Below are 27,925 nucleotides of genomic sequence, written 5' to 3'. Positions count from 1 at the left end.
CTAGGAAAGTCAGTTTCTCTGAGCCTCGGTTCTCTTGTCTGCAAAGCGAGGGAACAAAGACTTGCTGTGGGGTTACAGGGTGTGTGAGGTCCCAGGCTCTGTGCCTGGCACGGGGTCAGCACTCAGTGACGATGACCAACATGGTCCTCCTGTCCCTGAGCGCTGTGGACTCAGGGAGCCTCCAGTGTGGAGACAGGAGAGGACCGCATGACTTCAGAAGCTCTCACTAGAGACCTCTGTGCACTTTGGGATTGCAGAGGCAGACAGGGACACTCCTCTCTATTTGACATAGAAAAACACAGTCTGGAAGAACCGGGGACCTTCTGGAAGGAACCCTGAGGGAAGACGGAAGGCCTGGGTTCTGGTCTCACACTTGGGAACAGAAGATCTTCAGCGAGTCCCTTCCCCCCCTTTCACCAGAACATTTTCTCAGCCCTGCTGTCCACCTGGGGACATTAGGGACAGAATATAAGATGGGGAAGCAAGCCCAGGGCCCGAATGGCCTTCGATGTGCAAACAGAACACAGGAAGAAAGCCAAGCAACAAGGTTCTAGGGAAGGGCATGGCGAGCACTTGGGAGACTGGAAGAACCTCCAGGGAAGGCTGCCTGGAGGAGGTGAAGTGGAGAGGATCCTTGAAGGGAAAGTGGAGGTGCTGAGAAAGGGCACATCCATAGTCAAGCTCTTGCAAATTCCTTCCAGGAATCCTGGGATCTGACCGGAAAGAACGGGAACACAAGGACCAGGTTTGGAGTGACGGGGCAAGGCGCTTACTATTTCCCAGCACCCTGCCACTCGCTAGCTCTGTAGTAGTTTTGTGGTGGCTGTGAGCCTCAGTTTCCCCACATATAAGGTAGGCATAAAATCAGTCCCGTCCCTGGAGTTGCTGGTGAGCCTTACACGGGCGCACACTTACAAAGCTCTCCACACAGCCCTGGCACACAGGGGCAATCAGCGGCAGCCGGCCAGGGGTCTGGGCTTTCTATAGGCTCTTTCTATGCGGGATTGTCACAGAAAGAATCATGATCCGATTCATGTTTTAGGACAGAGTGGAGAAGGGGCAGTGTCGGACAGGAGGGAGACAGCCAAGAGGCCCGAGCAGCTGCCGGGGACCAGGGGAAAGGGCCCGGCAGCCGACCCCCCCTTGTCACAGAGGGGACCCCAGATCTGACCAGCCGATTCTCAGACCCCCAGCCCCAGCCGTGGCCGGCCAAGCCCCAGCCCCCGCGCTTTCGCACTTTCTCAGCCTCTGGGGGTTTGGAAGGACATCTTAGGAATCTGGAAAATTTGCAAATCCATTTAAATCTCCAGAGGTTGCCTGGCGGCAGACTGGCCTAGAGCCAGACAGATTCTTAGGGACAAGGCTTGGGCCCAGGGACAGGGGTATGGTTCTGAGGCTCCCTGTCCCCTACCAGGTCCCCTTCCCATGTTCCCTGTGTGCCATCTCCCAATTCCCTTCTCACAACCCCCACAGGCGCTGCTGTGCTTTGGCGGCCCCCACTCAGCACACAGCAACCGCTGGGGTTTGTTCGATGAGGGTAGGGGCTGCGGGGTTGAGGAGGCCTGGGTCACCCTCCCCAGAAGCAGCCTGAGCAAGAGACAGGAAATAACTAGTTCCTCCAGCCCTGATGTCGCCCATAGACTCCAGCCTCCTCCCATCTGGTTTTGTTAAAAATATTTTCAATTTTTTGAACTACTAGAGAAGGCACAGGCTGGGGCAAGGGGATGGGACAAGGAGTTAGGGTTCCCGCTCTAAGAGCACTTACCTTGCTGCTGATGCCTTCTGGTGTGGGCAAGGTCCCGGGCTCTGGGCTGTCACCCCCTCCAGGAAGTCCTCCTCACTGCCCTCTCCCTTTATCAGAAAATTTTGCTGGCCCGAAATGGGGCAGCAGCTGGGTAGGAGGGTAGAATGGACCGTTGTAAGGCTCCGGGAGACTCAGGAGAAGGGAGGGAGTTAGGGGGTTGCAGGGGTGAGGAGTGGCCTCACACCCAAAGCATCCTTCGGGAGAAGCAGGGTTGCCAGGAGGGGCCGCCCTGGGTCTGGCTGTCTGTGTCTCTGCACAGGCTGCTGCCCGGAGGCAGGCGCTGGTCAGAGGGGCCCCAGCTCTCTCCTTGTCCTCCTCCTTTCCTGCTCCAAGTTGCTCACAGAGCGATCCTGGGTCCTAGACGGGGGCGGGTAGGGACTGCGGGCTGCTGGCAGCCCCCAGAGCTCACACCACTGTGGGCTTCCCTGCCCTCTCCTCCCGCCCGCCACTTTGGGGGAAAGGCTGCAGGGCGGCCTCTGATTGGTCCAGCTGGGAGAAGGGGGGTGGCGGGGTGGACGCGTGCGTCTGTTTTCAATTTCAGTTTTTTTACCCCTTTCTTTCTTTTCCCCCAAGTTTCTTGTTTTTCTTCCTCTGTTCCCTCTGCTTGCTCCCTCCCGTCGCCTGCTCTCTCAGGATGTGAGGGGATGTTTAGAAATTCCACAGCCCACGCCAGCCGCTGAGTCACTTTTATTAAGGAGTGCCCCAGCCCCACTCGCCTGACGCCTGTCTCGGGGGGCAGCCTCCCCTTGCCGTGGCACCTGGGAGCAGTTCTCGTCTCTGTGTCTCAGTTTCTCCATCTGTAAAGGGAGCTCTGGTAATGTGTACAGTTGACTCAGGGTCTTCTATGAACATTCATTCACAGAACAAGCATGTTGAGCACCTACTATGTGCCAGACACTGTGCTGCACGGTGGGGATGCAACAATGGAGAGGACACAGTCCCTGACCCCAGGGGCACCCAGGTTGGTGGGAGAGACAGACAATGCACAGGTAGGTACTTCGAGGGAGGGCAGGAGCCTGAGAGTATAGAGGGTCACCTAACTGGGGTTGGAAGGAATCAGAGAAGGTTTCCCAGGTGGCCTGAAGAGATGCAAAGACTCTCCCAGATTATCCATCATTTCTCAGGAGAAGAAACCAAGGCCTAGGCGTAAATTGGCACAGAGAGAGAAGGAGACTTTCCCGAGGTCACCTAGCATACTTCATATTCCTCTCCATCATCTCGAAGACCCCGGCATCCCAGGAAAGGGTTCTTTCCCTGTTTTACGAACGACAAAATACTGAAGCCCAGAGGAGTGAAACGAGCTTCCCGAACTCACATGGCAGACCTGGAGCAGAATCGAGCCTCATGAGTGACACGATGGAACAGACACAGGCGCCCTGATCCCAGAGGAAGACCCGCATCGCAGTGTGGACGGGCCCTGCTGTCCGTCCTGCTGCCTAGCTTACCCCTTTCCCTGTCTCTCAGTCAGTCACCTAACAGATCTTTCCGAGTGCCTGTTATGTTCTATTTCCATCCTCCTACCCTCCCTCTCCTCCAGGACCCCGCCTGGGCCCTCATCTCCTCACTTCTCCCACCCTCATTTCCTCAGATCGGAATATGTCTCTAGTCACAGCCTCCTGGCCCATAGCTGCCAAGGGACATCATTTTAAAAGGACTTAGAGAGGTGAGTTACCCACTGCCCCCACGACTGCACACATGGGAAACCGAGTTCCTGGGAGGGAAGGAAAGGTGTCCCGGGTCACACAGGCAGAGCCTGACTCTCCTCAGAGCTCCTTCCATCTGCCCCCTGTTCCTCTGCTACCTCCTTCTTCTCCTGGGTTTCTCCTGGGCCCTGTTCACAGGGCAGGGGGTTGCTTGAGCTGGGATTTCGTGCCAGCCACGGTAACCTATCTTGTGGTCATTCCTTGCTCTTATCCCAGTGGGGACTGCAGAGCACAGCATCTGGGCTGGACCACACAGAGGGAGAAGGGTTCTCAGACTGGCCCCAGGCCACAGGGTAGAGGCCATAAGAGCAAGGGAGGGGGCCTGGCCCGGCTTGGTGGACGTAGGGTGATAGGGGGATATGGGAGACTCCAAAGACCACACAGGTCAAGTCATACAGGGATTTCTTGTGCCTAAAACTCCATCAGTCTTTACAGCTCATTTCCTAGCATTTTCCTTGGCCATTCACCTCCAAAGTCTCAACCCAACTGCTGGGACCAGGACAGCTTGGTGGCAGTGAGGAGGAGTTTCAATCTCAATTCCCTCCACACCCAAAAGCTAGTCCGGGAGTCAGGAGATCCAGCTGCAGACTTTTTGTGTGGCCTTGGAGAGGTACCTAGTTCTTCCTGGGCTTTGGTTGCCATGCGTACATAATGGGGGGGCTCACTGTGCTGGAAGGCTCTTGGGATGCTCGGTCTGTAAGTTCCTTAGAATTGGATTCTGGCTATGGAGAGGAGGCTGGTGGGCCCCAGGGCAAGGGGACAGCTGGGGGCCAGAGATGCAGCACAGAGGGGAGGGGGTGGCTGGTGGTGGCTCCCCCGGGAAGCTGGCAGCCGCCAGTTTCCGGCCAGCCCAGCCGTCCGGCTGGCCCATCTGGAATCACTTAGCCCCTACTCCCATTAACCCTTGGCAGACACCAGGGCTGTTACACCTCCTTTCAGCTGAAATGGGGGTGAGGAACGCAGAGCCACATAGAATGCCACAGGGAACTCTCCGAGGGCTGGACAGTTGAGGCAGAAGGGTCATGATTTGATGGGGGAGGTTCTGGAACCAGAGACAGAGCTGGATTCAAACCCCAGCTTATGCAGTTCCCAGCTACATGATCTTGAGCAAGTCATTTAAACTCCTGAGCCTCAGTTTCCTCTTCTAGAAAATGGAGATAATTCAAGGAATGATGCATAAGACTATCGTGATTTGTAATTCACTTAAAGGGCTTAGTATAGTGTCTGGACAGCAGGTTTCTCTCATTCCAGCTGCAGCCCGTCACTGTGTCCCCCTGGGCTAAGCTCTCCTTCTCTGGGCCTCAGTTTCCCCTGTGCACTCTGAAGCGGTGGGCAGTGCACATGAGCAGTGCAGCACCACTATTCTGGGGTGGTCAGCATGGCCCCCAGCCCCACGGTGGGCAGGAGCGGTCTCCCACCTGCCTGCTTGATCAGCCCAGCCTCAAACAATCCTGTTTGCTCAGCGCTTCCCTTGCCCCCAGCTTGGTAGTCGTAAGTTCAAGGCGAGCTCTACCTCTTCCTAGCTCTGGGACCCTGAACAAATTATATGATCTGAGCTCTCTCAGCCTCAGTGTCTTCAGGTGCATGGGGATCATGCACCTACCTCGCGGAGTTGTTGAGAGGCCTGAATAAGCGATGCACGGAAGGCATTTTATGTAAGGAGTAGAGCAGAGCAAGAAAGATCCACAATAGGGGACAGATTCTCAGGTGTCTCTGGGAGCTGCTGTCATATAAGTCCTCGTCAGGACGGGAGGGAGAGGCTCAGCCAACCCCTTGTTTTGCAGCCAGGATGACCAAGGCCCAGTGATAGAAAGTGACTACGCAAGACCAGGACTGGAACCAAGGTTTTCGTCTAGACTTTCAGGCTCATGCTCTTCCCTGAAGGAGGGAACAAGGCTGAACTGAGCCCCCCCTTCCCCAGACCCCCACCCACGCCTGTCAGCCGGAAGCCACAGTTCTCAGTGAGGCCGGAGGGGAGAAGGGATCCAGAAAGAGTGCCTGAGTGGGAAAATTCCCAGGAGGCCGGCTCAGCACTCACTCAGGCAGGACCAGCGGCCACCACATCTGGCTCTCCCACGCTCCCAGGGCTGCCCCCTCCCAGGCTCTCCAGGCTTGGGCCGAGGAAGCAGCACACATGTCCCAGCATCAACACAGTCATCTTAGATGTCTTAGGCTGGAAGAGTTCATCGTACAGGCACGGAAATTGAGGCCCAGAGAATGGAGAGGACTTGCCTGATGTTAGTTAGCAGAGAGAAAGGGCTTGGAATACCAGATTCCTGACCCCCAGCTCAGTGTCTTTCCACCCTGCATGCTGTGAGCAGGTAAGTCCATGTATCTGCAGCTGCAGAGCCAAAAGAGACCTCTTCTCCTCCTAGACACTCAGCATAGTGGCTGTCTAGTTGGGCAGAGGGACCAGTGAAGCTGCAGGACACATTCCCACCCTAGATACTTAGGCCTGCTCTTACCGGGCCAGACAGTAGCCACCACGGCCTGATAGGGTCCTAGGATATAAGGGCTTCAGGACCCTGCCTACCTCGGCCTCTCCCCAGCCTCCAGCTGGCCTCAGCCTCAGTGGCCCCAGGGAACAAGGGTGTGTCCTCCTGGTACAGAGAGGGCTCGAGGATCATCAGAAAGGCAGGACCCTCAGAAGCCACAAATCTCCCGCCTCTGGACACACTGGGTCCCAGAGAAGGCCAGAACCTGCTCAAGGGCATATAGCAAGTCTGGAATGGGGCCTCTGACTCTGACTCCCTGTTCCTCGCACCATTTCTCCATGCGACAGAAGTTAATTGAGTACCTACTATATGCCCTGCCCTCCAAGAGCTCACAAGCAAACACCAGGGAAACCACAAAATACTATCAAATTGTGATGCATGATGGAAAAGAGAGAATAATGGGCTATGTCGGTGGGGGTTCTTGTTTAGGTAGATTAAGGCTCCTTGGGAGAAGAAATATTTCAAAATTGGGACCTGATGTTAGGAGGCCACACACAACGCAGGGACAGGAACAGTGTTCTAAGTAAAGGAAAGAGCACATGCCAAAGCCTGGAGGCCAGAAAGAGCTTGGTGTGCTCGAACAGAAAAACAGAACGATTGAGGCTCAGAGAGGGGATATGGTATGGTATAGGCTAGAGAGGTACCCGGGGGCCAGGTGTCAGGGCCTTGCGGGTCTGAAAGGAGTCTGGCTTTTATTCTGACAGTCAGGAGGGGCCACTGCAGCATTTTAAGCAGAGAACTAATGAGATTAGGTCACTGAGGTGCACTGTTGAGAATGGGCTAATGGGGGCCAGAGGTGAGGCTGGGAAGGGGGTGGAGGGGGTTAGAACGGAGGCTGTTGTAGTTGACCGTGGGCTGAATGCCTGCTCCTATCCATCTGAGAGGCCGCAGGAATGACAGGAAGTTGGGACTTCTGGGCCCCAGTCCATGCTTGACCACTGACTCACAATGTGACTTTCCTGTCCTTCCCTGGCTTCTCTATCTTCTCTGAGCAACAGGTTGGAGCAGTGCTTCTTCGGATGAGGACTTTCTGTCCCCTCTAATCCATAAATGGCATTGTATTGGGGAACTTCCTCCCTCCTCCAGGCCTCTGTTTCCCCGCAGGGTAGGGGAGGAGAATCAGCACCTTTGAGTGCGTAACTGAGATCAGGCAGCCAGTGGGCCCTGCAGTAGTACCTGGCCGCACCAGCAGGTGGTGTCCCCAGCCTCTGGTGGGCCAGGAGGAGAAGAAAGGTGCTTGGAGGGGAGAAGAGAGGGAGGTCTGGAAGACAAAGACACCTGACAGGAGCCCCAGCAGCCACCTGAGAGACTCATATCTGCCCCCTGGAGGTAAAAAGGGCAGGAAGTACCATCCCTGCTTCTACCTAAGAAGTAGCTCAGACAGTGAGTGCTCCTCGCAGGAGGTCACAGAGTGAGGTTGAGGCTTGGCTGGGACTGGCCCCCAGTCAAAGCCCTTTGGTAATGCTGGTCCTGGAGCCCACCAGCTTCTCTTAAGCAAACCACTTCCAACAGAAAGCTGAGCCCAGAACCTTTTCTCTAGCAGGACCATAAACCTGACTTAAAAACCAAGTTATCACGAAGATCTTTATGAGGCCATCGTCTCTGCACCCCACCCCAGGAGGCCCTGGTAGGGGTGTGTGAGAGCAGCCCAGAGGGAGGACTTCCAGAGGGAAGAGGGGCCCACCCGAGGAGCCAGAGGGAAGGAGGGATCCAATAAACAGCCGCTCCCAGAGATAAGGGGCTGTCAGAGAGGAAGAGGCTGCGACTGACTTGGGGGGTGGCTGGAAGTGGGTGGTGCTTCTACACCCACACATAGTCACAGAGCCATGGCTGGACCACTGTCTGAGACACCCAGTCCTTAATGGTCACATGGGGACCCTGAGGCCCAGGGAGGCAAGGACAAGTCAAAGGCCAAGGTGAGAGAGGACCTGCAATTTCGGACGCCCAGTTTGGAACTTTTAAAGGTTACAGTGACCTCAAGAGGGGGAAGGTCGTATGCATCAAGGCTGGCTCAGGTCTCTGATTGCTGGCTGGGTGGTCCACCTAGGGGTGAGGGTGAGGGGAATGCTCAGGCTCTTTTTGCATGATGAAGCCAAGGGAGGAAGAAGAACCAGGTATTTGTTTCAGCAAAACCCCGGGGGTGGGGTGGAGGTGGGGGTAGAGGCACTCACAGGCTCACTGCCTTCCTAGGAGGTCTCAGCTGGAAAGGAAAGAACTTCCAGACAGGCCACTGACTTGCTGGGTGGCCTCAGGCAGGTGATTCCACTTCTCTGAGCTCCAGGTGCTTCACCTGCAAAATAGAGATAACAATCAACCCTACCTCACTGGGCTATTTGAGGATGAACTGAGATAATACAGGTCTCCCCACCACCCGAAAGTAGAGCGTTCCTATGAAACATTACATAAGCAGAAATGGTATAAAGCAAGAAGCAATTATCTTGGGACACATCTTGCTAATGGATGCACAAAATAAGTTGAGACGGAGCACAGATGCACATGGACACAGTTCAAAGCAATGGCGGCTTCATGCTGAGATGCCGAGTGTGGTTCCAGAGGAAGGAGCTTGGTGGGGCAACTCACTGTTTGAGGGATGCTCTGCTCACTGCAAACAAACTGAATGCTATTTTTGCTTTCTGCCTTCTTTTTTTTCCCAAAAGCGAAAATCCTCTTTAGATTTTTTTTTGATTAGCAAAAACAGGTACTAATGTAGGTCTATCATAAAAGCAAAGTGGCATAAAGCGAACTTCCAAAAACCCTATATATGCAATAAATAATGAGGCTATTATTATTACTCCAGCAGAGGTAAAGAGTTAAACCCTAAAATCTCAGAGAGCTGCAGTCAAAGGCCATGGAGCTGGGAGTCAACAGACCTGGGTCTATTTCCAGTACAGTACTGATCTGCTGTGGAAATTTAGGGGAAAAAAAAAAAAACTTTCTTTAGGCTTCTGGGTCTCAGTTTCCCTATTTGTAAGGTGAGTGGGTTGTCTCTCTAAGGATCTTCCGTGGCTAGGATGCTATAGAAGCTATGATGCACCTGCTCTCCTACCCAAGGTGGGTTGGAGGATAAACAGGACTGGGCTGAGTTCCCCTAGGGCACTTTGGCTGGGCAGAGAGAAAGGCCAGTGGGATCAGGAGACTCATTCCTGTATCTGTGTGACCTTGGCCAGGTAGCTGGACCTCTCTGTGCTTCCTTTCCTTACTCAGCAAATGGGACCAGTTTGCCCCACCCTTCCCAACACCAAGAGCTCAAGGAAGAGCAGGCCCAAGGCAAGGGGTGTGGTGGGATGGGCGTGGAGGAATGGGGGAGGCCCACTCCAGGAAGTATCTGTAGGGTGGGAGGCACACCCGGCCTCCACCCTGGGAAAAGACAGCACTGAAGGGACCATGGAGCAGCTGGCATGGCTCCCCCAGGCCTCAGGGCTCTCTGGCTCTGCAGTCTCCCTGATCAGGGAAACAGTCCCTGCTTTGCCTGGAATGTCCCCCATCTCTCAGCCTCCACCCAAGTCCTAGACACAGTCTTCCTTGCTCCCGGAGCCCTGCCCAGCTTTTATGCTGCTCTCCCCGCGGCTGCCCCTCCTCTGGCTCATTCTTCACCAGCCACAGCTATCCTCCCGCTCTAGCCTTTGATAACAACTTCCCGCACCCTTCATCAGGCCTGGCCCACTGGCCCTTACTCTGCCCCTCTCCAGACTCACATCCTGCTCTCCCTCCCTCATTCCCCCATCACTGAACTCCAAACCGGTCTTTCAGTTCTAGGGGACCACACGTTCCCTCCCACAGGCCGCCGTTGCTCGTTGCTCGGCCCTCAATGCCCTTCCCCATTCCCAGCGCCTCGATTCATATGTCATTTCCTCTCGTAAGACTTCCATGTCTCTTCCCTTTTGGTGAAATCTCAGGATTCCTAGCCCTCACCAAGATGCAATTTTACCTTTGTGATTATTTGAGTCAAATCTGCTTCTCCACCTTCTCATTCTGTAAGCACTCTGAGGGCAGGGTCTCTCACCCAGTACCTAACACGGTATCAGCACAAAAGGGAAGTACTAATACATACTTGTCGAATGGATGAACACACTGAACAAATGAATTCCTATACCTATTCCCAACTTTTAGGCCTTCCATCTACATCCGATTTAGCATAGTCTTAGCATAAGAGGTCACCAACCTTCCCACTCCCACTCTCCCCAGGATCAGCGTCCTTTCTGCAGCATCCCTGACACAGGACTTCTGGCGACGTTTGCATGCCTCCTGTGATGGTGAGCTCATTCTCTTTCATTGCCTGATAGAGAGCTCTTTGTTACGAGTGTCCGTGTCTGTGTCTGCAGTGTTCTTTCTCTCAGGTTCCACTTCTGCCCTGCCCCCTTCCCCAAACTCAGACCTTCAAGCCCCGCTCCAGGTCTCCGCTTTCTCCAGTCTGAACAGTCCCAGTGACATCACCTCAGAGAGTAAAGCCAGGTCTTCCTTTCTCTGTATACCTCCCACTTTCTCACGGACCCCGTGAGAGCTTGGGTCCTGAGTGGAGCCCAGCACTCTACATAACTTCTGAGGAAAATTTCACCAACACGTCCACTTCCGGACACGGGAAAGGGCTCCTTCCCTGCTGAGGCAGCCCCGTGCTTGTCCATGTCACCCACAACCCAGGCAGCCCCTCTCCCCTCTTCAAGAGCAGCCTTCGTATTGCTGTACAAACTTGGGCACAGCTTTTCTTTCTCAGAGCTTCCACTTGTACAATAGAAAGAGCTCCTCTGAGCGGGAATGGGAGCCCTGGGCTTACTGTCCCTGGCTCTGTATGAGAACACAATTCAGACCGGGGCCAGTTTGATGGGTGGGGTCACCTGTACAGTTACACAGGGCCCAGTGTTTAGAAGGGCCCCATGCTTGGTTGAACATTCTGCTATTGCCACCTTGAAATTCTTAATACTTTTTGGAATCTCACACTGCTATTTTGGGCTGAGTCCTGTAAATCATGTCCTGATCCTAATCCTGACATATATATCTGTCTAGCCCTGAGATGATGCTGACTTGTCCAGCCAGTGTGGTGACTCAAGGGAGAGAGAGGTTAAATAGCTAAGACCTTGATTCTGTCCACCTCTGGGGGCCACATGTCCCAGCACATTTAGAGGCCCCCCAAGACATATCAGAGGCGCAAATCCCTTAGGGGGCTTCTGAGAAGCTCCTTGACACTGAACCCCTTGTGGAGAAGAAACCCTTCTCTTCCAGGCTTTATGCCCCAGATCCCTGACCTTTATAAATTCTTGCCCAAATCCTGCAACCTTGCTCCCCACTCCCAGTTTACTCATGGCCCCTCAACTGTTTACGCCACCCCCCACTTGGGTAAGCTGTGAAATGTGTGCTAATCTTTAATTGAGGTGGGGGGGGGATGCAGGATGCATTTAAAATACTCAAGGATCCCCCGCTGTAGTAAACTGACCAAGGCTTTAGGGTCCTAGTTCACACTAACTAGCTGTTAAAAGGACAGTTTTGAACCAACTAGAGTACTTCAGATATGAACTGGGTGCTAGATAATACCCAGGAATTTGCGTTAATTTTGTTGGATGTGATATAATGATATATTATGTAAGAAAAATGTCCTCGTGTTTTAGAGATGCATGCCGAAGGATGACATGATGTTTGATGTTTGTTTTAAAATGCTTCGCCAAAAAAGGAAGGGAGGAGACGAAATATGGGACAAAATCTTGGGTGATACATAACAAGCAGTTCACTATACAATTCTACTTTTGTGTACACTTGAAAGTTTTCGTTCAAATAAAGAGGAAATGTAAGAAATCGTCAACAGATTTTTGAAAAGTTCTTTAGAATGCCCCGCCCCCCAAAGGCCCCTACCCCATCTCCTTCAAACTTTCTCCAGCCAAGGCAGGCCAACTCCCCAATAGTATGCAGACTCCTTTAGGCATATACGTGCATCTTCTCAGTAAAAATAGCCACAGCTTTCATCGGAGACTCAGAGGGGTCGTGACCCCTGCCCCAAAAGATTAAGGACCCTGCTACCTTACCGACAGAAACCCTGTTTGAAGTCAGGTTGGCCCCTCACCTCAAGCTGTCACTTTGCGGAGTGTACTACAGGCCTGGCGTGGCTGTGTGACGCTGGCCGGGAGTCCCCCCTGCAGCCCCTGGGATCTCTTTTATCCTGGGGGAAGACGAGGTGTCCAAGCAGCTAGGCCACCGACCTCGTAGGAGACTCCCATACCTAAAGAGCCTCGACGCTCGCCCAGGATGAGCCCTCCACGCCCCCATCCCTCCAGGCCCCGGCCCGTCCACCTCCCGCTTGGGGCGGCAATTTGTCTCCTTTTGAACCCCCCGCCCCCGACGGGTTTCCCCCTTTGATTCGAGACCCGGAGGCTCCCCCCGGCTTTGAAATGCAAACCCGCCTCGGCTGGGGCCGCAGGCGGCCTGGGGCTATAAAAGGCCTGGGTGGGGCGGCCCGGCGGCAGGGCCGGCGAGTTCAGGTGAGCTGTTGCTCGTCGGGGCGGCCGGCAGCGGCGGCTCCAGGGCCCAGCATGCGCGGGGGGCCCTGCGGCCACCATGTACGTGGGCTATGTGCTGGACAAGGACTCTCCCGTGTACCCTGGCCCCGCCAGGCCCCCGAGTCTCGGCCTGGGCCCTCAAGGCTACGGGCCTCCGCCCCCGCCCCCCGGGCCCCCGCAGTACCCCGACTTCACCAGCTATTCTCACGTGGAGCCGACCCCCGCGCCCCCTACGGCCTGGAGCGCGCCCTTCTCTGCACCCAAGGACGACTGGGCCGCCGCCTACGGCCCGGGCCCCGCGGCCCCCGCTGCCAGCCCAGTCCCGCTGGCATTCGGGCCCCCTCAGGACTTTAGCCCGGTGCCCGCGCCCCCTGGGCCTGGCCCGGGCCTCCTGGCGCAGCCCCTCGGCGGCCCGGGCGCGCCATCCTCGCCAGGAGTGCAAAGGCGGACTCCCTACGAGTGGATGCGGCGGAGCGTGGCGGCCGGAGGCGGCGGTGGCAGCGGTAAGGACCCCTCCCTGGCCCTGCGCCTCCGGACGGTTCCCCTGGGTCCCGGCAGGTGCTAGGACAAGGCCCTGGCCGCCCCGTGTCTGACCTCTGCCCTGGCCCTGCTTGGATTCCCCGGAGTGCAGCCTCCTGACCACTCTCGCCCTAGGGGTCTGTTCTTCCGCTTCGGAATCCCAGCCCGAGTAAGCACAACCTGTCTTTCTGGCTAGATAGGGAAAGTCGGAGACCGGGAGAAGATACCGTGCTCTGTGGTTGCCTGGCAAGGCCGGAACTAGAGCGCCAGGTTTCAGATTTTGAACCCAGGGCTCTTTTAGCGACACTGGCCCTGGTCAGCATCCGTTTTTCCCAGCGCTACTCCGACCCCAAGCAGAGGCTGCAAACCCGCCCCAGAAGGGATGGTGCACTGATTGTGAGAATGTGGCCAGGTCACTTTCCGGGTCTCAGTTTCCCCATCCATACAGTGAAGAGATTGGTGGGTCATATCTTTTGGACTAAATAAGAGCCCTTTTTGGTTAAATTGGCGGGTGCGGGGCTCCCTACCTTCCCATTCCAGGGCCCTTTCTGAACTCTTGACCCTGGGGGAGGGGAAAGCAGGAGCAGTTGGGAAGGTGGCTGCTGTTTGGCTCCTAAGCCTGTGAACCTCCTGCCCCCAGGCAGGCCTCTCTGATCCACCCTCTTCAAAGGCAGGGGAGGGGGCAGGACAAAGGCCCAGCTTTAATGAGGGGCGGCCTGACCTCCTTTATAGGTCCCCCCTTTGTCATGTAACAGGCTGAGCCTTGGCTCGGTAGTGACTCCTGTTGGCCGGAAAGTGAACATGATACCCTATTGTCCTGACTGTGTCCGGCTTGTCCTGACAAAGGCCACCTGGCCTGGGGGGCGGGAAGTCAGCCTGCCCACCCTTTGATGTCCAGCCCCTCCTCCCCTTCCCCCAGCTGGGAGTGAGCCTGGGACTTCCCCACCTCCTCTCTCTCTCACTCACCCCCATGTCTCCACACATGCCCAGCTCACCCAGGGGACAGATGCCGAGGAGGGCTTCAGCAGCAGCTTCAGGTCTGGCTGTTATCGTACCACCTTCTGGGGAGTCCTGTCTGCCTCCAGAGGCCTCAGAGAACTGGCGCCTTATGCTCCTGCTCTGCCCGTTTCTATGACCTTGGCTAAATTATGACAACTAACCTTTATGAAACACTTATTAGTGGACCAGGGACTGACCTAAAATCTTGCATGTATTAACTCATTGAATTCTTATAACATCATAGGTGCTATTATCACCTCCAGTTATAAGATGAAGAAACTATGGCATGGAGAAGTTAACTAGTTTAGCAAAGCCATATAACCAGTAAATGGTGAGGCCGGGGCTTGAACCCCTTGGCAGATTGACCACAGAGCCTGTGCACTAATCTTCTAAACAACAGCTTCTCTTAAATCATTCATCTTTCCCGAGTCTCAGTTTTACCAACTGTGACATTAAAGGGGAGGGTCTTGTACCTTTGTTTGAAAAATCTGGTAGAAAGTACAAATATTCTCCCTAGAAAAGAGTGTTGCCTAACACGGCAGACAATTTCAGGGGTTCTAGAGGCTCCCGGAAGCTTTATCCATAAACCCCGGTTGAAAATCCTCCATGAGAGAAGATACCTGGGGCCACTGACCCTCAGCGTTTTGCAATTCTGTGTCTGTTCCCTGGAGCAGGAAGCTCACTTTCCTGCTCCTCTGTTCCAGTTGTTGCTTCCTGCTGATCAGGCAACTTTGGAAATGGATGGGGAGGTTCCACAGGGGCAGGACTCCGAGAGAGGCCATCACTGTGTGAGAGGGGGCTCAGAGGACTGGCAAAGACCTGGAGGAGCTTCCAGGCCATATGATGTCAGGCAAATCACCTCTTTTCTCTGGGCACGGAAGCTGTCACCCCAACTCAGCATCTAGTCTCAAAAGTTATTGTTGTCCCCATGCAGATAAAAGGACTGGGAGTAACTCTGCCCAAAGGCAAAAGGCCTTTCCCCACTTTACTCCCAGACAGTAGAAGGAAGGGCCAAGGGGAGGTATGCGGAGTCCTGAGGGAAATGGCTGCCCAGGAGCCAAGTTAGACCCATTCTGCCGAGGAGGCAGGAGCCTTGGCCTTCTGGAAGGTAGAAGCTGCCACCTGTCTGCACAGGGGGCACCTGACTCTGACCAGTGCTCCTGAGGTGAGAGCGGAATTGGGATGGGGTCACAGACCCTACCTGAGAGAGAGGCCAAGCCCCTCTCCTCCTTGACTTCAGTTTCTCCTTGTGGGCCACGCAGATACAGGGTGTCTTAGGGGTGTTTCCTGTGTTAGTGCTGTTGTCTCAGATGGCAGAGAGGTCTGTGCGTGCCACACACTGCCCCCCTCCAGCCTTAGTCCCTTCCTTCTTGGCCACTCCATTCTTCCTCTCTTCTGAGCCTCTAGCATTCTGCATTATCTGAACTAGACAGTTAGGGACCAGACGTGCAGATGGAGAACTGAAGCCCAGAGACTATAAAGAATGTTCTAGTTTTACCCAAGTGGAGGCTGGACTAGAATAGATGTTGGATGAGTCAGTTAAAAAATTTCCAAAGGTTTTCCATCATATTTAGGGAAAAATCTGCACTCCTTCCTGAAGTCTACAAGACTGTAGAACATAGTACCTGGCCCCTGCCTGCCTCCCCGACCTCACCCCAGGCCACTCTCCCCTTGGTCACCAAGCTCTAGCCATTCCAGCCTTCTTTTAGTTTCTTGGACATGCTATGTTCTACTGCAAGTCTTGTGTATATATTGTTTTCTCTTCCCAGAAACCACTTTCTCTTGATTCTTTGCAGGCCTTGATCTTTTTTACTCTCAGGTCTCACCTTTATGGTCACCTCTTCAGAGATGTCCTCCATGATTTCACAAGAAAGGCTTCCCTCTATATCCACTGATAACCTTTGCCATGTTTCCTTCAGAGCACTAATCCAGATTTCAATTACTCACTTATAGGTATGTTTGTATATTGTCTGTTCCCCCACCCACCCACCAAGGTAAATGCCCATGAGGTCCAGGGTCACTATATTTCAAGCACCTAGCTTAGTGCATGGCAATACATTTTGTTGAATGAATAAACAGGGCAAGTATGAGGAATAGTAAGACGACTCTGGAAGAAGAGGGGAGAGATGAGATCTTGGCTTTGACACAGGTTTCTGAGGTCCCAACCCTGGAGATAGGACTATTCAGCTAGGCAGTTCATGCCAATGGTAGAAGCCTGGTTTTTTCTCTCTCCCCCCTGGGACAACAAGGTGCCCTCTTCACCTGGGGAACTTGTATAGCTGAGGCTGGGACTAAGACCCCATCTTTATTCTATGGATGGGGTGTGAAAATGGGTAAGATGAGGGAGAGGCTGTCGGCCTTCATTCCACAGTCAAAATATTAACCAATTTCAAGCGATTACTGTCACTTGAGGCCGGGGTTGGAAATGACTACAAGGGGTTCTACCTTTTTGCCTTCCCCTTTTGCATCTAGAAATACCAGCATTTTCTTTAAGAGCATTCTAAATCATCCTTTTATCAAAGGCTCAGCATCCATTCCTTGTGAATAAACAGTGCTTTACAGGTTAGTGGCCCACTGAGGTAGCTGAGGCCCCACACACCTAGGGAGATGTCCACTCAGGTGACGAGACTGCAGGGTTTACGTCTTCAGCTTTCAGATGGAGAAACTGAAGCCCATGGAACCCCTGCCGCATCCCAGATGCTCTCCCTTGGCGCGTTGCCACAGCCATCAACCTGGCCTCTCACCTTCAGCCTTTCTCTGATGCCCCAGCTGCCTCCTAAACCATTACCAGATTTACCTCTTCAAGGCACATTCCCCTGCTCGAGAGCATTCCATGGCTCCCACTGTCATGGAATTGCCCTTTCATTTTATGCCATTTTATTGCTGTAAAATCCAGCACCATTTCTATGGTGCTGAGAGCCCTCTTGAGAGCTGACCCCCAACCCACTTTTGAATCCACTGTCCCACTAGTTTGCCTAGATATACAGAGATGTTTACTGGGGACAGTTAAGAGCCGGGCCTTAACTGGGATTGCATTTCTGTTAGAAGCTGCGTTAACATCAGGCAAGTTAACTTGGATCATTTCTCTGAGCCTCAGCTTCCTCCACTGTGACAGTAGGTTAATAATAGGATTCCACCTTGAAGCAACGGTACCTATAAAGTACAGCCTTGAGCCTGGCACATAGTAGGTGGTCAGTGCATCGGTGCCTGTGACCATCACTGCCAGTCTTTGGCAGGTGCACTCGAGCATACACTTTACACTCCCTGCCTCTCTAGTCTGGGTCCCTCAACCTGAACTACTCTCCTTTCCTCTTCTCCATCTTCACCAGTGCAGATGCTGCTCCTTCTCCAAGATCACCTCCTCTTGGAAGTCCCCCTTGGTTCCTCCTTTCCCAGCACTGTATCAGGCCCTTGTTTTAACAACATTTGCCACCGACTTGCCATCTACCATCTGTTACCCCCTCACGTCCCAGTCCTAATCATTCCATCTTTCTCGCCATGCCTTGCGCATAGGAGGAGCTCATGGCAAAGCTGATAACTGAGGCCTTGGCTATGTCCTTACTGTGCGCCTGGCACTGTGTCAAGAACTTCGCATGGGTGATCTCACTTAAGCCTTATAACAACCCTAAGATGTGCGAGGATCTGTTGGTAGCCTAGTTTTACAGATAAAAAATGTGAATAAGGCTCAGAGAGGGTAAGGGAGCTTGCCCAAGGCAGCACAGGGTTCAAACCCAGACACTACAGCCTAAGGAGCATCTAACAAACGAAGCAACCCCCTTGGCATGGGAACCCACGCCCCCCTCCCCGTCCCTGTGTGTCTCAGCCCTGGTGGGGGAAAAGGAGGTCAGTTGGAGAAGAGCTATAAGGGGCTGAAGGGGTGAGGAGCCCAGCAGGGGCCGGGCTGTTTAAAAGTGGTTCTCGAGGCAGAAGCTCCATGTGACACCTCGTCTCTCACATGTAGCTGGGAAGGGGAATGACCCAGATAGAAGGTGGCAGAAGGCTGTTTCGGGTTGAGTATTTTCTCCCTCCGCTTTGGCAGATACTGCTGCTGAGAGCCAAGGGAATCTTTCCAAAAAGGCTTTGTTAGCGGCGGTGTCTGGCTTCTCAGGAGGGCGCTGTCTTAGTGGACTGACCCTCACCTTTCTGTCCCGGAACTCCTGGGATTTGAAAACAATAATTGTGTCTGGAGTCAGGCCCATCCTCATGTTAACATGCTAAACCCTCCCCACGCCACACTTATTCCTCGAGTTTGTAAGGGATCCCCATGGGTCCCTCTGCACCAACAGAGAGGGAGCAGGCATGAGTGAAAGCCGAGACCGATGCTCCAGGCTCCACATCCTCCCATGACTTCCTATTGCTCTTGAACTCGAATCCAAACCCCTTACCCCAGGGCTCAGAGCTCTGCTAGCCTCTCCAGCCTCATTATGTGCCTCTCTCATTCATTCATTCATTCATTCATTCATTCAGGCAGGCAGGCAGTCAGCTGCGGTCAGTAATATTTTACGTGTCTCTTCTGTACCAAACATTTCTCTAGGTGCTGGGGATTTATGCCGAAATAGGCAGATAGGGTCCCCTCGGGGAGCTGCCACCGTCTGCCCCCGACTCTGCTATCTCTGCCTTAGGGCCTTTGCATGTGCCGTTCTCTCTTCCTAGAATACTTTTCCCCGTTGGTGGCAAGGAAACCTCCTCAACCTTAAGTCTTAGCTTAAATGCTGCCTCCTCCAGACCCTCCCCCGAGCTAAATAAAGTAGGCCTCTCCACCCCCTACCTTCTGCCACTTAATTTAGCTCTCAGCTCTGTGCTTGCTTTCCTTCATAATAATCAGTTTGTAACTATCTCATTTGTTCCTTTGTTTGTTTTTAATCTCCCCCCTCCATGAAAGAGGGAATGAACTGTTTAACAAATAAGTTAGTAGTATGTAATTGCTAATAGTAATGATAATATGAACTAGCATCTATTGAGTACTCGGCATTTTTTCAAATGTAGACATTTCTGACTAGAGCAGCACATTTCTGTATTAAATTGGTGGCTTTGACGAAGGCTGTGGGAGCAGTGGAGCTAGACAGAAGGATTTCCTTTGGAGGCTGAGCTGACCACCTGATGGATTGGATGTGGGGAGCCAGGAGGTGCCACCAAGGCTTTTGGCCTGAGTGGTTGTAAGATGGGGGCCGTTTATTGGAGTCAGGAAGACCAGGAAGCAGTAGGTTTGTGTTATATATTTAACAAGATCCATCGCTGTGTGCCAGGCACTATCGTAGAATGGGGTGAGCAAGGTGGCATGGTGCCTACCCTCACAAAGCATACAAGGAGCCAGGGGAGGGGATTTGCCAAGGTCATGCAGTGAGCTAGGAAAGGGCTGGAGTCCAGAGCCCCTCCCCAGACCTCCACCCAGAATGGGAGACTTCAGGACCTGACACCTGCAGACCGCTGGGCGTGTACTTGACTTCCCAAGGGGGATGGGGTGGAGAGGGATGGCCAGGGCAGGGCAGAGCCCTGGAAACGCCACCAGGAAACAGCACAGAGAGGCCACAAGTCAAACTGCCTGGGAGAAGACTTGAAGGGACAAAGCTGTTTGCAAATTTTTAAAGGGCTGTTCTGGATCAAGAATGCCCCTTATTTTTGATGCTTCTGTGGAAAAAACCTAGGAAGAATAAATGGATACAAAAATAGGCTGCTTTGCAGACAGTACAATCACAGACTGGGTTAGGTGTGCTGTGCAGACGTGGGCATCTGGCCCTTGGTAGGAGTTTGGTCTAGCAAGGTCATCCAATAGAAATTCCTGTGATAATGGAAATGCTCTGTATCTGTGCTGTCTAACATGCTAGCTACTAGCTGCATATATCTTTCGGGTACTTGAAATATGGCTAGTGTGACTAAAGACCTGAATTTTAATTCTATGTAATTAATTTAAAGTAGCCACATGTGGCTAGTAGCTGTCATATGGGACAGTGCAGGAAAGTCCTTTTCATAAGGGCCAGGCACCCCTCACCCACTCCCTGTCCACCACCTGGGCAGCACCCACAAGGAGGGCATCCTCTAGCCAAGTCCCTCAGACATGTGTGGGGCAGGAGGCGCCGGGGAACTCACCCACCCACATCTGTAGTGCTGGTCTGGGGAGGATTAAGAGAAGTGCAAGCTCTGGGGCCTTTTAGCAGGAGGAGGCACAAGGAAGGGGGAGGGAACAGGATGGCCCTGGAATCCTACTGCAGAGAGTCGCAGGAGCTGGAGTGGGAAAGGAAAAAAATGTACTTGAGTGAAAGGATGGTGGGCATGTTTCAGTATATTGATGAAGAGTAAAGAACTGGTTGTAACTATGATGAACATGCAAATAACTTTAATATAAAACATGTGACATTGTCCAGAGAATATATATATAAGAAGGCTGCAAAGGTGGCAGGGCGTCGGGCAGCCCTGCAGTGGTGGTGCTGCTGGAGAGGGGCCTTACCCTAGCAGCTTCCCACTGAACTGAGGTTTGAGGAAGTCCCTATGCACTGGGGGCAAGTCCCAGACCTTGCCGGAGTCAGAGACCTGGCCTAGGTCTGACTATGCTTAGCTGAAGGAGTTGACAAGTGACTGAATATTTTGGGGTTTTCCTTCCCCTGGGGGACAGAACAGACCTGAAAGGTCCTGTGTGTGTGTGTGTGTGTGTGTGTGTGTGCGTGTGTGTGTGTGTGTGTGTGTGTGTGTGTGTGTGTGTGTGTGTTGGAGGGAATTTCGATGCGTAGCCTGCTAGAGCTAGACCACACAGTGAGGGGTCGCAGAAGATCTGGGTCTGGATTTGTGTTCCAGGCCCTGAGGGCTGAAGCTGGCAGTGCCATCCCATGGGCCACAAAGGCAGGAAGAGGGCAAAGGAAGTGCTAACCCAGTGTCCACTTGATTTTCCTGGAGCGCTGACCCCCACCCTGGAGGCAGAGGCCGAACTCTGTCCTTGCCTGGCCCAGGCGAGATGGGGAGGCCCCAATGAAGGCTGCCCTGGCTCCTGGCCCCTGTCCTGCAGCTGGGCAGGCCCCATATCTGGACTCTCAGACAGGGAAATCAGTCTTAGAATTCTTTTAGCAACAATAACAAACACGATCAGAGAATCAACAAACATTGGGAGCTTTGCGTTTCCAAGTTGGAAGGGACCTTATAAATAAACAGTCTCGTCCAACACACCACCACCCATTACACAGATCATTTCCCAGCATTCCTGCCATATGGTCAGCCTGTCACTATTGGAAATGAATGAGATCTGCCCTTTCCCACGCACCTACTGCATGCCAGGTACTGTGCTAAGCATCGTCCTTCCATCTCAAGTGATCCCTGTGCACCCCAGGGGTGGAAATAATTACTGGAGACCTTACACTGTGTGATAGGTTCTAACGCTGTTTCTGAGGCTGGACAGACCTGGGTTAAATCTCACCTGCCAGATGTGTGGGCCTCTCTGAGCCTCAGTTTCCCTACCTATAAAATAGGGATAACAGTCGCACAACTTCACAGGCTGTTGAGAGGTGTACACAGAGTGCCTGATGCGTGGCCATGGCCATTATTAGAGTAATAATTATCCCCATTTCATAGATACAGAAATGAGGCTCAGAGGTGATTGTCCTGGATCACCCAGCCAGTGAGAAGTTGTACTGCACCATCCCAGAGGTCCGCTCGCCCAAACAACCCCAGGCAGTGTGACTTGAGAACTATTCAGATATCAAATCCCTGAGCCTCATTTCAGCCACACTGAATCTGAATTTCTGGGCTAGAATCTGTTCTTTTAAAAAGCTCCCCCAGGCAGTTGTGAGGCTGCTGCAACCGTTAAGACTGTAACTTCCCAGGACCTCCACTGTGCACACTTTCAGGGACAGGGAACTCACTACCTCCACAGCAGTCTGGTGCACATGGATGAAACATTCCTTAAGTCCCAATGCCAGAGCATAGAGAAACCCTCTCATTTGGGTCCCTTATCCAAGGCTCTCCCCGCTACGCTCACTCCTTAAGAGCTGGGGGGTGCCCCACCCTCCCACCACCTACTGACACTAGCATCTAGCTCCGAGAGTTATTCATTAGGTAGCTGGGGGCAGTGGCCCCCATCAGACACCTGTTACAGGAGCCAGGACTTCCCCTTTAGCTCCAGAGTCCCAGGGGCCTGTAAATCATTGATCCCAGGCCCTCTCCCTGCCCGGACACTCTCACCGCCTCCCTGCTTCCTCCCTCCTGGGCTCCTGGTTGGCACAGGTGCTCACAGGAGGGGGAAGGGAGGGTGGCTTGGGGCATTCAGGAGTTCTGGCCCAGAGCTGGGACTGGAGCCCAGGGCTCCTGACTGTTGTCAAAAATACAGATTCACATCTGCACATGGTAAAAATTTAAACATCTCTAAGACTCCCTCCTATCTCTGCCCCCTCCCCCACCCCGCCTCCAGTCCCCTCCCCAGAAGCAGCTCCTGCTTGCTAATGGTTGCTTGTACATTCTTTCCTAAAGAACTCTATAGGTTCCCGTATGATCATGATCGTATGTGTGTGTATTCCCTCCATTTTTATACAAAGTGGCATACTACTCTAACGATGTCTGCTTTCTTTTTACTTAACAACATGTCTTAGAAATTGCTTCCTATTGGTACATACGGAGCTTTCTAATCGCTTTTGAATGACTGCGTAATGCTCCTCTCCATGGATGTACCAGCTCTTATTTAAGACATTCTCTGCCTGTAGGCATGGACATTGTTTTTATTTCTGTGTTACTCCAAACAGCTGCAGCTTTGGGCATTTATCTGTGGGATCCATTTCAGGAAGTGGGGCCTATGAGTGAGGGGTATATGGGTGTTAAACAAGGCTGGACATCAGCAAGTTGGGCTCCAAGGAGGTTGTTCCAATTATCACTCCCTGGACAATATATGGGATTCCTTGGTTCCTGGACTGTAAGGTGTGATAGCAAACATTGTGTTCTTTAGCATAGCGATTTTCTTAGGGGAAAAAAATCTATGCATTTGAGCAGTTCCATCAGATAGATGTTACCCAGTAGGTTCCTGAGCCCACCAGCCCCTCTCCTGGGTCCAGAGCTGGGGGTGGAGGTCAGGGCCTGTGGGCTGGGTCTTCACTGGCAGCTTTGCTAGAACCGGGAGTGATTATGCATCTAGAGCCTTATCTCCATTCTAGTGCCACCCCACCCCACTGCCCCCACTCTGGGAAGAGCTAGGCTGGAGGTCAGGATACCTGAGCCCAGGTTCATGCCATTACCAGGCAGGATGGCTTTCAGCAAGGGCTCCTTTCGGAGCCTCAGTTTCCCCCATCTATGGAATGGGTGTGATGGATCCCCGCTTACTGATGAGAAAGGATGGGAGTGAGAGCTGGGTGCCTGAGGGAACAGGTGACTTCATAATCACTGCTTGTCATCTCTCAGGCTGAGCGCTGGGTGGGCAGGGAGCCTCACCCCCCACCTCAGGCTGTGAGTCTTCTGGGCAATGTCAAGGACCCCCAGCCTGCAGACCCTCTACCTACAGCCCAGGGCTCCCAGGGGTCTGCTCTCACCATGGGCTGTCCCCCACCCCCCGCTTCCTCAGAAATACAAGCAGATGGGTGGTCTGCTTTGTGAACTTCTGCCGCCAAGGCTTAGCGGGCTTCACGGCAGACTCTGCAGACCCTAAACCTGTTGGGTGAGGAATCTTGAAGGGAGAATGGGAAGCGAGAGCTCTAGGCCAGGTGATATGGCCTTGAGCAAGTCCAGGCCTGCCTGAGGCATCGGTGACCCGGACTGCACAGAGAGGCTGGACTAGAAGGACTCACCAGGCCGCTCTTATTTGATTCTCTGGCAGCCGTATAACCATCCTGAGCCTCGGTCTCTTCATCTATAAAATGGGAGGAGACTAAACTCCCACGACCACTTCTGGCTCTAATCCAGTGAACCGGGAGGGCTATGGATTCAGAGCTCTGCTGGGCTCTGGCGCTGGTGGCGTTAAGCAGAACTGTTTTTGAGCTGGTGTAGAATTTTCTAGGCCAAGGAGGGGCTCATCTGGACCCAGGCCTTAGCAGCCACTCCCTTGTCCCCTTCCTGGGCCAGGCCTGGCTGAGGGCCGAGGTTGTCCCGTGCTGCATTGGGCAGTGGATGTGGAAGTGTCCAGTATGGTTCCGCCGCTCTGGCAGGAAACCCAAGGAACATCTGCTGTCTCCCATTCTCCACAAAACCATTTGGCTCTTGAGAAGCCCGGTGCTGTCCTGCCAAGCTACGTGGGTTTGGTGGAGTAGGCGGCTGGAACTGGTAGGGAGGGGGAGTTAGGGCAGAAGTGCTGAGGGATAGATCGGCAAGGCCAAAGCTCTGACCCAGACGCGAAGGCCCAGCTGGGCTGCTGCGGGGGGGAACTGGGATGAGGCGGGAGGGAATCAGTGGTTATCCAGAGACCCACCGTGCCCTGGTGGGATGCATGTGTGGGTCCGAAAGTGCTTGCGTGTGCCTCCTATTTATAGCCATGTGCTCAGCTTCTTGCAAAGGAAACTGGTGTTTAGTCAGGCCCCCACACCAGCCAGGCCAAGCATGACTCTTAATATTGTCTCCAGACGGACCTCTGATCCCAGCCCCGAAGAAGCCCTGACATTAACCCCGGTTAGTCCTTGAATCCAGTTTCTGGCCCCAGGCTGAGCCCCATGTAGAAGCCAAGACACCACCTTCCCTCTCCCGGGTTAGAGCAGGTCTCTCTGCGCTTCCCACTTCCTCTCTCCAATCTGTTCTTCATGCAGCAGCCAGAGTCATGTTAAAACCTACATCAGACCTCGTGTCTCCTCTACTCAGAGCCCTGCAATGGCTCCCATCCCAGATGCAGTAAAACCCAGAGTCCTTTCCATGGCCTGCAAGGCCCTGGGTAACCTGCCCCGCTGCCTTTTCTCACCGCACCCAGCTGCACCTCACTGCTTCTCACATACGCCAGATGTTGGCACGCTCCCGCCTCGGGGCCTTGCTCGCTGTTCCCTCTACCCTGAGCCCTGGATTTTTTTCGTTTTGCTCACCTGTGTACCCCAGTGCTTGGCTCACAGCAGGAGCTCAGAGGACTAAGCAAAGTCACTCCTGCTCTGTGCCCAGGCACAGGCGGCAATGTGGATGGCTCTATGCAGGCCAGTCCCCAGCCCCTGGTGCAACCCCATGGCTCAGGGCTTGGTGTTCAGGGCTCAGGGCTTGGTGTTCTTGAGGTACCTGCCAGGTCCTCGAGGGCCACCAGCAGCTGCATCCGACAGGAATGGAGGTGCCATATACCCCAGGATTGCCCAGCAAGCTTCCGCCTCTGCCGCAGTGGCTCGCCCCTGCTCTCTTCTGCGCAGGAGAAAGGAACAGTTACCATTCCGCTCATCTCAACCTGCCCTTACCTACCAGGTGTCTCACCATGTCATAGTGTTCATACTTGTGGCCTGAGGACCCTGAATCAGAACCACCTGGGGAACTTATTAAAAATGCAGATTCTACCCCCAGGCTTTCTGACTCACATGGTCAGGAATGCCCTGGAAGCAGTGTTCTCCACAAGCTCCCAGAGTGTCTGTTGTGCAGCCACATCTGGAAGCTGCTGGGTTAAAGCTGGAGGAGCGCCTGGCGATCAGAGTAAACCCAAACTCCACCAGCAGCTTGCTGTGTAACCCTGAGCAGGTTGCTTCCCCTCTCTGAGCCTCAGCGCCTCCCATATGGGCTTGAAGTAGTGCTTGCCTCTCAGGTTGGGAGCCTTTGCGCCGGAGCCTGGGGGGAATGATTGTCACCCCCAGGGCTTGGGTAGACCTCCCTCCCCATCACAGGGTCCTCCTTCGGGGGGCTGGGGGAGCCCTGCCTGGCTCTTTTGCAGACTCCTCCTCACTACTCACCTCCCCTCCTGGCCCCTCTGATTGTCAGGTAAGACCCGGACCAAGGACAAGTACCGCGTGGTCTACACAGACCACCAGCGCCTGGAGCTAGAAAAGGAGTTCCACTACAGCCGTTACATCACCATCCGGAGGAAATCAGAGCTGGCCGCCAATCTGGGGCTCACTGAACGGCAGGTGTGTGGGGAGTCCCTTAACCTTAGCCACAGGAGCAGTACTGGGAGTCTGGCTTCCAGGCTGAGGGCAAATTATGTAGCTCAGTCAAGGGAGGAGAATAGACAGGTTCAATCTCCTTGCCATGGTCACACAGCACAGTAAAAACTGAGCTACTGCCAAATCCTCCTCCTCCCCAACAAAATCCAATATCCCTGAACCCCAATGGGAAAATAGGGAATCTAATTAGCTATAGGCTACAGCAAGCTATAATCAGCACAGTTTAAATCCGGAGGAGGGAGCAGTCAGAGGGAGAACATGGAAAGCTTCCTAGAGGAGGAGTGTTGGAGCGTGGCTTTGGAAAATAGGGAAGAAGAAGGTTACAGAGGAAGCTGTCTTTAGAGCAAGGGAACAAGTTCTGGAGGGGGGAGAATGTGTTCGGGGTCCATGAATGGTCTGGGTGGCTGGCGCAGGAGGGAGGCCACAAAGGCCGCATCAAGAAGCGAGAGCTCAGCTCTCCTCCCGCGCTTCCTCTCACTCTGCCGTTGGGTCTCTGCACCACCCATCTCTATTCTCCGAAACCACAGGTTAAGATCTGGTTCCAAAACCGGCGGGCGAAGGAGCGCAAAGTGAACAAGAAGAAGCAGCAGCAGCAGCAGCAGCCCCCACAGCCACCACCGCCAGCCCACGAAGTCACCCCAACTCCAGCTGGACCACCCCTGGGGGCTCTGTGCCCCAGCTCTGCCAGCCTCCTGGGCACTGCCTCCCCAGTGCCTGTCAAGGAGGAGTATCTGCCATAGCCCCCTGCCCAGCCTTGTGGGCTGGGAACCTGGGACTCAGATGCTAGGAAATGTGGCTCCTGTCGGGGGCCCCGGGAGGCCAGATCTGAGTCCCAGCCCTGCCACTGATCTTCTGGGTAACCTTGGACAAGTCGCCCACCCACTCAGCCCCTTGACCCATCTGTGCAGTGGGCCCATTGGATAAGGACCTTTTCCAGCCCTTGTGTTCTAGACCTCAGGGGCATACGGGAGCCCAGGGTGGGAGGTCTCAATACCCAGGGGAGTGGGCAAGGGGGCCAAGATAAATCCCCAGGTCCCATCTCCTTCTCCATGTGTTTAAGGATGGAAGGCTGCTGTAGGAATTAGACTGACCTGGAGAAAGGAGATGGAGCTGGGGGAAGATTGAATGTTTGCAGACCATGACCTGTGGGGAGGAATGTGGTCAGCTCACACCTGCCTCTTCTTGTAGCCTCACCTCTACCCAGCCCCATCTTAACAGGCCCCGAATCTCTCCCTTCCTGGCTGATGCAGAGCACAAAGCCCACAGGACTGGGCCTGAATGAGAGGCTCTGACGACTGTCCCCTCTGGGTTAAAGCCATATCCCCTCGCTAGCATTCTCAGTGGGGCCTCCGGATGGGAGGGAGGCCCCTGGAGGGGGACAGAGGGGCAGAGTCCACGTGCCAAGTTCCATGCCACCGGACTGTCTGTCCCTCAGGGCCCAGGGAGGACTTCCACTGGACCAAGCAGACTTCACAGCTGGGCAAGTGTTGTACATAGAGTGGAATCTCTTGGATGCAGCTTCAAGAATAAATTTTTTTCTCTTTTTAAAGATGTATAAAACTCATTATATATAGAATTAAAGGGAAATGTTAAGTATAAACCATCCTCACCCTTCCCTAACAATTGCATAATCACTCCCAGCCTCTGTCAGCCTACAACAAGGTCACCTTTAAAAGGCATTTGGATGATCAAAACAGGACATTGTTAGAGTAAGTCAATGTAAAATTTTATGTCCATTTTGAAAGCAGAACCATCAGACTCAATATATCAGTCTTTTGAATTTTTCAAATACTTTCAGCTTAGGTTTTTTTACCAGATAACATTCGTTGAGCACCCCTATGTGTCAGGTATGGCTAGGCCCAAGGAATGCACAGTCTTTACCACCCAAAACTTCTCAGTCCAAGCACCA

At 53.6% G+C, this 27,925-nt stretch overlaps 2 protein-coding genes across 6 annotated transcripts in view; one reads left to right on the top strand and one right to left on the bottom strand.

Annotated features, from left to right (window-relative positions):
- The window catches only part of PDGFRB (platelet derived growth factor receptor beta), a 36,550-nt gene extending 34,249 nt beyond the window's left edge, over window positions 1-2,301 (bottom strand). For all 4 annotated transcript variants that reach the window (XM_036224282.1, XM_036224283.1, XM_036224284.1 and 1 more), the window contains exon 1: window positions 1,766-2,301. The gene's annotated coding sequence lies outside the window, so the exon portion shown is untranslated. The remainder of the gene's footprint in view (window positions 1-1,765) is intronic.
- A 172-nt stretch (window positions 2,302-2,473) lies between these two features.
- On the top strand, window positions 2,474-27,925 carry CDX1 (caudal type homeobox 1). Of its 2 annotated transcripts, none has more exons than XR_004951923.1 (3): window positions 2,474-2,793; window positions 2,929-5,828; window positions 25,835-25,934. XR_004951923.1 is itself a non-coding variant. In XM_016118749.2 (3 exons), exons 1-3 carry the CDS (start codon window positions 12,543-12,545, stop codon window positions 26,754-26,756), a joined length of 804 nt encoding a protein of 267 aa, XP_015974235.2. In that variant the 5' UTR covers window positions 12,447-12,542; the 3' UTR covers window positions 26,757-27,925. The 2 variants fall into 2 exon arrangements, 1 of the variants encoding a protein (XP_015974235.2); XM_016118749.2 differs by lacking the exons at window positions 2,474-2,793; window positions 2,929-5,828 and adding exons at window positions 12,447-12,987; window positions 26,544-27,925 and having other exon boundaries at window positions 25,835-25,980.

This window comes from Rousettus aegyptiacus, unplaced genomic scaffold (genome assembly GCF_014176215.1).
Source record: "Rousettus aegyptiacus isolate mRouAeg1 unplaced genomic scaffold, mRouAeg1.p scaffold_m13_p_7, whole genome shotgun sequence".
NCBI lineage: Eukaryota > Metazoa > Chordata > Mammalia > Chiroptera > Pteropodidae > Rousettus > Rousettus aegyptiacus.
This window is presented reverse-complemented; position numbering and strand designations above follow the sequence as displayed.

What these genes read in the sequence shown, in the direction of transcription:
- CDX1 (XM_016118749.2), top strand. Translation starts at nt 12,543, where the DNA reads ATGTACGTGGGCTATGTGCTGGACAAGGACTCTCCCGTGTACCCTGGC. An exon ending in CGGAGGCGGCGGTGGCAGCG is followed by an intron (nt 12,988 to 25,834) that starts GTAAGGACCCCT and finishes TCTGATTGTCAG; the next exon opens with GTAAGACCCGGACCAAGGAC. An exon ending in TGGGGCTCACTGAACGGCAG is followed by an intron (nt 25,981 to 26,543) that starts GTGTGTGGGGAG and finishes CCGAAACCACAG; the next exon opens with GTTAAGATCTGGTTCCAAAA.